Below are 9,511 nucleotides of genomic sequence, written 5' to 3' on the forward strand. Positions count from 1 at the left end.
AACTTAGTTTCAGAAGGGAGAAAGCTTACATATAAGCTAAGGTATTTGACATTGAAGGGATTTTATTTTTTATTTTATTTTAAATATTAAGTATGTATTTAATGTTCTGATTCTCCAGAAGGGAAAATGTCCCTTGAGAGGGGAATGTTAGGGATGAATCAGAAATAGTTAGGTAACATTCATAAATAAATAAATAAGATGTTTTATTTACATAATAATGCTTAGGTGAGGTATTTGGATGTTAGGATGTCTTCTTTTGGATAATACTGTTGGCAGTTTGCAGTTATCCCTTCTCTGCTAGGGCATAGTCACTAGGGGCCCAGAGAGGGGAGAGGTCAGCCTTGTCTTCTTATGGGAATGTGTCTAACTATTACATGTCCCCTCTGAGGTTGCCCTTATCTTGATCTAGTATATGACCTTCAGAGGCTCACTGTCTCCGTGAGCTTGTCCAGGAGGGTGTGTATTTGAGATGGGAATATCTAGAATTGACAATTGATATATTCCATTGGATAAGGTAATGATTTGGTACTATGTTGTACCAAGAGCGAGATAAGAACTTTGTTTAGGAGACTAAACTGAACAATAATTTATAGCTAATGCTATAAATATACTCCTCTTTCAAATAAAAGGTTATTTGTGTAATGATCCTAAGATCTGTTATTCGTCATGTGAGTTGAGATGGGTATGTCTTAGCTATAAATGATACTAAGAACTGTTTTGTAAGCACTCTCAGATAATTCATTTATAGACACTGAATTGATCTGAGAGTCGTAGGGCTATGGTGAAGCTCATATAATTAAATGTGGACTTTATGATATACAGTGGGGCAAAAAAGTATTATAATCAGCCAGCAATTGTGCAAGTTCTCCCACTTAAAAAGATGATAGAGGCCTGTAATTTTCATCATAGGTACACTTCAACTATGGCAGACAAAATGAGAAAAGAAATCCAGAAAATTACATTGTAGGATTTTTAATGAATTTATTTGCAAATTATGGTGGAAAATAAGTATATGGTCAATAACAAAATTTTATTTCGATACTTTGTTATATACCCTTTGTTGGCAATGACAGAGGTCAAACTTTTTCCATAAGTCTTCACAAGGTTTTCACACACTGTTGCTGGTATTTTGGCCCATTCCTCCATGTAGATCTCCTCTAGAGCAGTGATGTTTTGGGGCTGTTGCTGGGCAACACGGACTTTCAACTCCCTCCAAAGATTTTCTATGGGGTTGAGATCTGGAGACTGGCTAGGCCACTCCAGGACCTTGAAATGCTTCTTACGAAGCCACTCCTTTGTTGCCCGGGCGGTGTGTTTGTGATCATTGTCATGCTGAACGACCCAGCCACGTTTCATCTTCAATGCCCTTGCTGATGGAAGGAGGTTTTCACTCAAAATCTCACGATACATGGCCCCATTCATTCTTTCCTTTACACGGATCAGTCGTCCTGGTCCCTTTGCAGAAAAACAGCCTCAAAGCATGATGTTTCCACCCCAATGCTTCACAGTAGGTATGGTGTTCTTTGGATGCAACTCAGCATTCTTTGTCCTCCAAACACGACAAGTTCGGTTTTTACCAAAAAGTTATATTTTGGTTTCATCTGACCATATGACATTCTCCCAATCTTATTCTGGATCATCCAAATGCTCTCTAGCAAACTTCAGACTGGCCTGGACATGTACTGGCTTAAGCAGGGGAACACGTCTGGCACTGCAGAATTTGAGTCCCTGGCGGCCGTAGTGTGTTACTGATGGTAGGCTTTGTTACTTTGGTCCCAGCTCTCTGCAGGTCATTCACTAGGTCCCCCCGTGTGGTTCTGGGATTTTTGCTCACCGTTCTTGTGATCATTTTGACCCCACGGGGTGAGAGCTTGCGTGGAGCCCCAGATCGAGGGAGATTATCAGTGGTCTTGTATGTCTTCCATTTCCTAATAATTGCTCCCACAGTTGATTTCTTCAAACTAAGCTGCGTACCTATTGCAGATTCAGTCCTCCCAGCCTGGTGCAGGTCTACAATTTTGTTTCTGGTGTCCTTTGACAGCTCTTTGGTCTTGGCCATAGTGGAGTTTGGAGTGTGACTGTTTGAGGTTGTGGACAGGTGTCTTTTAAACTGATAACAAGTTCAAACAAGTGCCATTAATACAGGTAATGAGTGGAGGACAGATGATCCTCTTAATAGAAGGTATGTGAGAGGCAGAAATCTTGCTTGTTTGTAGGTGACCAAATACTTATTTTCCACCATAATATGCAAATAAATTCATTAAAAATCCTACAATGTGATTTTCTGGATTTTTTTCTTCTCATTTTGTCTGCCATAGTTGAAGTGTACCTATGATCAAAATGACAGGCCTCTCATCTATTTAAGTGGGAGAACTTGCACAATTGGTGGCTGACTAAATACTTTTTTGCCCCACTGTAACTCTGACTTGTGTGTGGTTTGCTCTCTCATAATTTGGTAATACAGGAAATTTCCACGACAGGAGTTGTAGCGATGAAACAAGATAGTAATTATTAACAATTAGATACCACGAAATTGGGGAGAAAAGGTGGTAAAATGTTGTTGTTTTTAAATAAAAAATTGTAATAAAAAAAACGGAAAAGTGGTGCGAGAATATGTATTCACCCCATTTGCTATGAAGCCCCTAAATAAGATCTGGTGCAACCAATTACCTTCCGAAGTCACATAATTAGTTAAATAAAGTCCACCTGTGTGCAATCTGAGTGTCACATGATCTCAGTATATATACAAACACAATTGTTCTGAAAGGCCCCAGAGTCTGCAACACCACTAGGAGCTCTCCAAACAGGTCAGGGACAAAGTTGTGGAGAAGTACAGATCAGGGTTGGGCTATAAAAAAATATCCAAAACTTTGAACATCCATGGAGCACCATTAAATCCATTATTAAAAAATTGAATATGGCACCTCAACAAACCTGCCAAGAGAGGGCCGCCCACCAAAAGTCACGGACCAGGCAAGGAGGGCATTAATCAGAGAGGCCACAAAGAGAGCAAAGATAACCTGGAAGGAACTGCAAAGCTCCACAGCGGAGATTGGCATATCTGTCCATAGGACCATTTTAAGCCGTACACTCCACAAAGCTGGGCTTTATGGAAGAGTGGCAAGAAAAAAGCCATTGCTTAAATAAAAAAATAAGCGAACACGTTTGGTGTTTTCCAAAAGGCATGTGGGAGACTCCCCAAACATATGGAAGAAGGTGCTCTGGTCAGATGAGACAAAAATGTAGCTTTTTGGCCATCAAGGAAAATGCTATGTCTGGCACAAACCCAACACCTCTCATCACCCTGAGAACTCTGTTTTTCATCAGCAGGAACTGGGAAACTGATCAGAATTGAAAGAATGATGGATGGCGCTAAATACAGGGGAATTCTTGAGGGAAACCTGTTTCAGTCTTCCAGAGATTTGAGACTGGGACGGAGGTTCACCTTCCACCAGGACAATGACCCTAACTGCTAAAGTGAAGTAACACTTGAGTGGCTTAAGGGGAAACACTTAAATGTATTGGAATGGCCTAGTCAGAGCCCAGACCTCAATCCAATTGAGAATCTGTGGTATGACTTAAAGATTGCTGTACACCAGCGGAACCCATCCAACTTGAAGGAGCTGGAGCAGTTTTGCCTTGAAGAACGGTCAAAAATCCCAGTGGCTAGATGTGCCAAGATTATAGAGACATACCCCAAGAAACCTGCAACTGTAATTGCTGCAAGAGGTGGCTCTACAAAGTATTGATTTTGGGCGGGTGAATAGTTATGCACATTCAAATGTTCTGTTTTTTGTCTTATTTCTTGTTTGTTTCACAATCTGTGTTAATTCCAGGTTGTAAGGCAACAAAATGTGAAAAATGCCAAGGGGGGTGAATACTTTCGCAAGCCACTGTACATGTTGGTTAGATGAGAATTTGTAGAAGGCTTCTATCTACATTTTGGAATGGCAGATGCTGATTTTGGGTGACCGCCATCATGGAAAAAGAGAGCAAACAAATTTTTCTGTTAATTTCAACAAATCAAGACTGGCCATAGGATATCAACAGTGACTAAAGTTTGACTTTAAAATCTGTGTATTGGTGTGTGGCCAGCGACATTTATAAAAGAGACCGTCCAAATGATCCGTTCCATTTCAGAAAGAAAATGATAGCTGCGTTCTAATTCCTGCGACCCCCAGCGAGTATGACAAAATCAACAGTACAAAGCCAAAGATATTGATCTGTTTTAAGGAATTGCTCATGTCATTGTGACTATAAGCTTTTATACTAACATCAGCAATCTGAGGTAAAAGGGATGTGTAATTTCCCTCCCAATTCGATGTGGTCAAAATGTCAGCTTGTGTAATGTAGTATCACATACTGTCCACGTCATGTAAAGTAGCGTAATATACTGTACATTAATTAGATATGACAAAATAATTCAATATTTTAATTTAGGATGATAGTAAATAAAGCAAACTCGCATATTTTAATTATCAAATATTTCACAAGTTTAACCATTTAGAGATTCAAAAACATCCTCCTAAGCTCAATTTAACCAGGTGCTCTAGACTAGAGCATCCATAGGTCCTATGCAGCAGGCTGAACGTTTGACGTCCCTACTAACGAGAATTTAAAAAAAATATTATAATATATAAATAAAAATTTTAATTAATTTAAAAAAAAATTTTTTTTAAACAAACAAACAAAAAAAAAATCGCTCCATTCTCCCTCCAGGACAAGACTTATGACAATAAACATTAACCTGCGTCCAAACCCACTAACCATTTACACAGGCTTTAAATAAAGGTGTTGATTCTTGGAATTGAGTATAGGGTATTTTAAGGTCATTGAATATTCCTTGTTTGTCTGTTTTATTTGGTTTTCTCTCACTCTCATTTTGTCTGATGATATTGCATAGATGTGCAGGTGTAGCTGATGTCCTTGACAATCCCTGTAATGCTGACCTTGGATGCAACCACACACCCGTGAGTCCAAATATTAACTTTGCATTTCCATATTTCAACATCATGTCATTTACAATATCATGATCGCTATGTTTGATTTACAGTTACAAGGATGACATGTGTCATACCCTGGGTTGTCCTAAACAGAATGAGCCTATGTTTGTCATATTTTGAAGGAAATTTGCACTCATGAGTACATTCTATGTGCACCAAAGTTACAAAATGTTTAGTTGAAGTGCCTTGTGAAAGCCTAACGCTGTATGATCATATTAGTGTATCTTAGCTAGTCATGTTCACAAATGATGCCCACCTGACTCAGACTGAGATTTATAATGGATGTTTTTGGGGGGATTGCCTAAACAACAACAGTAATTGTTTGATGGTTGGGATGCAGGGCTGTGTTCCAAACAGAAAACGATACGTTTTACCTGCTTCAGTTCAGCAAAGCTAGGAGCTTAAAGAAAAGCACCTTTGTAGTTGAAGGCGCTTTCCTTGAGTCATAAAAGTGCATTGACATTACGAAGGAACTGTGCACAGTTTGGACAGACGTGTGTCCACTTGGAGACACCAGTTAGGCCTCTCACTCAAACCTTTGTAATATTTTTTTCTTATATGCAGCACCTACCTCAACATTTTCATTAATATTGTTATCATGTTACTGAATGTATCTGGAGTATTTTCAGATTCCATTATTGACAAATGTTGCAAAACGTACAGTAAATGTCAAATGCACATAAAATCAACAGTTTTAATGTTTTAATTCAGTCTGTTGTCTCCTCACCGTTGGTCTGATCATTTCTCCATAGTCTCCAAAGTGTTCTCTTTCAATTGCTACCATATTTATTTAGTTAGAAACATTTACATTCGGCCCTATCCATATAGGCCAATTTCCACGTGTGTAAAGGTTTAAACAAAGTATGGTACTGTTATTGCCGTACAAGGTCAAGGCAAGGAAGTATTGTTTCGTCATCAAGCAATACATGGTGAATTAAATGAATGTCCAACTCTTCGCTGTCATCATGTTTCATTTAGAGTGCATTACTCCCCAGAAGGCTTGCGGCTTTTATTGTTCAATAGAGTCAGACACTCATTTAAATGCATTTCAGGGCATTACCAGTGAGATATTACCGCCACTGACCAGACTGTACACTCACTTTATGATGCCTCCTGAGTGCCAATTTCATTAATCTGTTTGTGTATAATGGTACTGAATAGCAAATGCAGAGTGCTGCCCGGTAAAGGATATCCTGCCTGATTTAAAATGTACAGCCACTCGATGAATACATGTTGGGGGATGAAAAGGATGGTGGTGTTGTCGCAGTGAGTTTGGTTCAGAAGAGATCACTTTTACATTGACCTGACCTCATACCCTTGCCCCTTAAAGCTACCATGAAGATGTCACCTTTTCCTCAAAGAAAACACATTGCATGGTGTATAGTTAAAGTATAGAGAAAATGTTCCTTAAATATATGGGAAATAGGCCTAATGGCCCCAATCTGCTGAATGAATATTCCACAATCAAGTCCACTGGAAATCTTCAGACTACACCAAAAAATGATGCACTTTTTCAAAAAATATTAGGGATCTTTCTCTGTGATGCATATAGCCTAAAGCATCATAGGCCTACAAACAAACCCTATACTGACCAATAAATAACGGTTCATATGATTTAAAGTTGCCATTGCATCGTATCTTACACGATGTATGGCTAGCCTATGTTAATCAGGTAACTTTCAAATGATCTGTGTTTGATAATCTGATCAGATGTTGAAACTAAACTCACCTGCTGGCGACCTGTCTCTCTCCTCCGTGGTCCTGCATTCGCGCGGTGCAAGGAGCACCTGCACTCTTCAATTGACCGGTTGATTCACTGGGGTCTGGTCGACGATATCTCCTGTTTTAGATCTATTCTGATTTAAATTAAATGAATCATATTTCAACATTAACGAATGAGTCAATAATATGACAGTTTATAATAAAAGCACAATTACGCTGTGTTATTTCATCTGAAAAAAAAAGTATAGCCTACACTGTGAACTGAATTGCGGTCCGGGTTTGTGTCTCGTTTTCTCGTCTGTGTTGGTAATTCTCTGATTGGTTCCGTGCTTAAATGCACTCTTCTGTTTTGGATTATTCGGTACCACTGGAGAATTGACACCGTTATCTTCTACGGTTTGGTAATGGGTGGCAAGATGCTCCGTTCCTCTATGGAAAGCGCACACCGCTCAACCTGCAAGGCAACGGGAGGCGGGTGTGTGTGTCTTTCGCTTTTCTTGTGGTCTGCATGACCCAATTCAGCACCACATGAAATTCATTCATTTGCAGCATACTTTTCAACCTGCGTGGAAAATGACCCGACTCTCTATCTGCACCTATTCACTGTGTCTCAATTTCTCCTCGATGCGTCAGGCTGGTATTGTCTGTTACTCCAAGCAAGGGAATATGTGGTTCGTTTTTTACTATCCCTTTCACAACTGTTCACAATCTCAATCTCTCTGTGGCACTACCAGACAGCTCTTTCATTGTTCTCAAAGATGATATGTTCTATTTCGCCTACAAGATAGCCGAGGGACCGCTCTAACAATGGAAATACATGTCCTCAATTATTGAAGGCAGACGAGATCAGGTGGGACAATTCTAGCCAATGAGAGTGCAGATACACGTGTGAACAACAGGGACAACCAAGTAGTTTTTCTGAAAGTTGCCGGAATGCCACGTTCATCCACTCATATCATTACATTTGCAACTGCCTAAACATTATGAAATGCATATTCGATCAAATAAGTTCACGTAATCGGACACGCTCTCATAGACGTCCAAACAAAAATGTCTTATCTCACGAGGACATAATTGGGCGGAGTAAATCCTCTTGCTTTACCTCTCCCTCTTGTTCCCTCCCGTCTGGTCTCCACGCTAACGTGCACTGGGTCCTAGCGCCTAGTTTGCCTACTACACCAATGACTGTTGCATAATTCAGAAGCTTATGCCCTCAAGTACCTCTTCACAGTGACTTTGCCAAGTGTCCATATTAGGTAACATTTGGGGCATGACTTTCAATTAATTTAGCCTACTGGTTGGTGGTTCCATGTTTAACAACAGGCAAAAGCATCCAGTCATCTTTGTCAACCCAAATAGATTGGATTGGTGGAATGGGATTGGAATAACAGGGACAACCTTAGAGCATAGTCTTCTACTAATCCTTTGAGAGCATCATCAGAAATCACGGATCAGAACGGTTGATGAGTAGGGTAGTTGAACTGTTGGGGACTCTTCATCGTACCCCTGGGAACTCTTCATCTCTCTCTCTCTCTCTTCATCATACCCCTGAACAGGCAGTTAACCCACTGTTCCTAGGCCGTCATTGAAAATAAGCATTTGTTCTTAACTGACTTGCCTATTAAAATAAAGGTAAAAAAATATATTTAAAAATATCCCCCTCAGGCAGTGCACTTGTTCCACTCAAAACCCACTGCTCCAGAACTAAGACAGCCTAGGCCTACAGGGTGTCAAAAAATAAGATGGTTGCACACACAGATGAGGAAGGAAAAGGGAGCATCAGTCTAGGTAACAACTATGACAGTGCAAAGAATATGACTTGCCTATATCTTGAAACAATATCAGTGCCATCAGGGTATTATGTTGCAGTATTTTCCTGTTCAAGGAATATGTACTGAAAAGACAGTTATAGTTGATATCATCGGTTAGATGTTGTCACCTTTTGAGAGGTTCAAGATTTCTCTCTGGGAATTGGGCAAGAAGCAATGAGGCTGAGAGTTTCCTCGGGGTTACCGTGGGAACCGGGTTGTCATAAACCATGTTAAAGGTTAAATACTGTGGGATGACAACAGGGAGCAGTGTGGGTCAAATAAGTTCATATGAGCTGTGAACAAATAGAGCAACAGCTCTCTCTCTCTCTCTCTCTCTCTCTCTCTCTCTCTCTCTCTCTCTCTCTCTCTCTCTCTCTCTCTCTCTCTCATGCCAAAGCAAGTGAACTAGATGATAAACGAAAGTGAAATAAACAATACAAATGTAGAGTGAACATTACACTCACAAAAGAATAAAGACATTACAAATCCAAAGAAAACATGGGTTTTATTTACGATTTCTCTCTCTAGATAAGCTTTATTAACATGAATGACAAAGCCACTGTTGCTAAAGCGAAGTGAGATAATTACCATAACAGTAAAAACAAATATTATGATAACAATAGTGATTAGAGAAATATTACAATAGTTTTTTATGTATAGAAATAAGATGAATAAACACAAATAGTAATATTAATGTGATAATCTAAAAAAACAAATATTAAAGGAAAAATACTCCCAAAACCATTGATTCCTTTAATTTACGGTGTTAAATAACAATAATATGTGAGAACAATATTTTTGGTTTCATTTTGGCATTATAAGGTCGGTATCAACATGGGAAATTGCTGTGGAAATCTGTTGCAGCTCAAGTAGACTAAAAAAATCAACAATGCAATGCTCTCTGTGGGGTGGCTGGTGTTAGAGTTGTGTAAATTCGAATCTGGTATCAGGATAAATATAACAATGAGATAAATG

General features: G+C 39.3%; 1 protein-coding gene across 2 annotated transcripts in view; it reads right to left on the reverse strand.

Moving 5' to 3' along the window:
• LOC118402683 (serine/threonine-protein kinase SBK1-like) overlaps positions 1-7,728 on the reverse strand; it is a 43,482-nt gene extending 35,754 nt beyond the window's left edge. Inside the window, exons 1-2 of one of the 2 annotated variants that reach the window (XM_035800852.2) lie at positions 6,979-7,728; positions 6,733-6,854 (exon numbers count right to left, since the gene is read on the reverse strand). In XM_035800852.2, coding sequence (XP_035656745.1) covers positions 6,733-6,770 — 38 coding nt within the window. In that variant the 5' untranslated portion in view covers positions 6,771-6,854; positions 6,979-7,728. Of the gene's footprint in view, positions 1-6,732; positions 6,860-6,978 lie in introns of both variants that reach the window. The other variant, XM_035800851.2, reaches the window with a different exon arrangement.
• Positions 7,729-9,511: the final 1,783 nt, after the last annotated feature.

Source organism: Oncorhynchus keta, chromosome 24 (assembly GCF_023373465.1).
Source record: "Oncorhynchus keta strain PuntledgeMale-10-30-2019 chromosome 24, Oket_V2, whole genome shotgun sequence".
NCBI classification, from domain to species: Eukaryota; Metazoa; Chordata; class Actinopteri; order Salmoniformes; family Salmonidae; genus Oncorhynchus; species Oncorhynchus keta.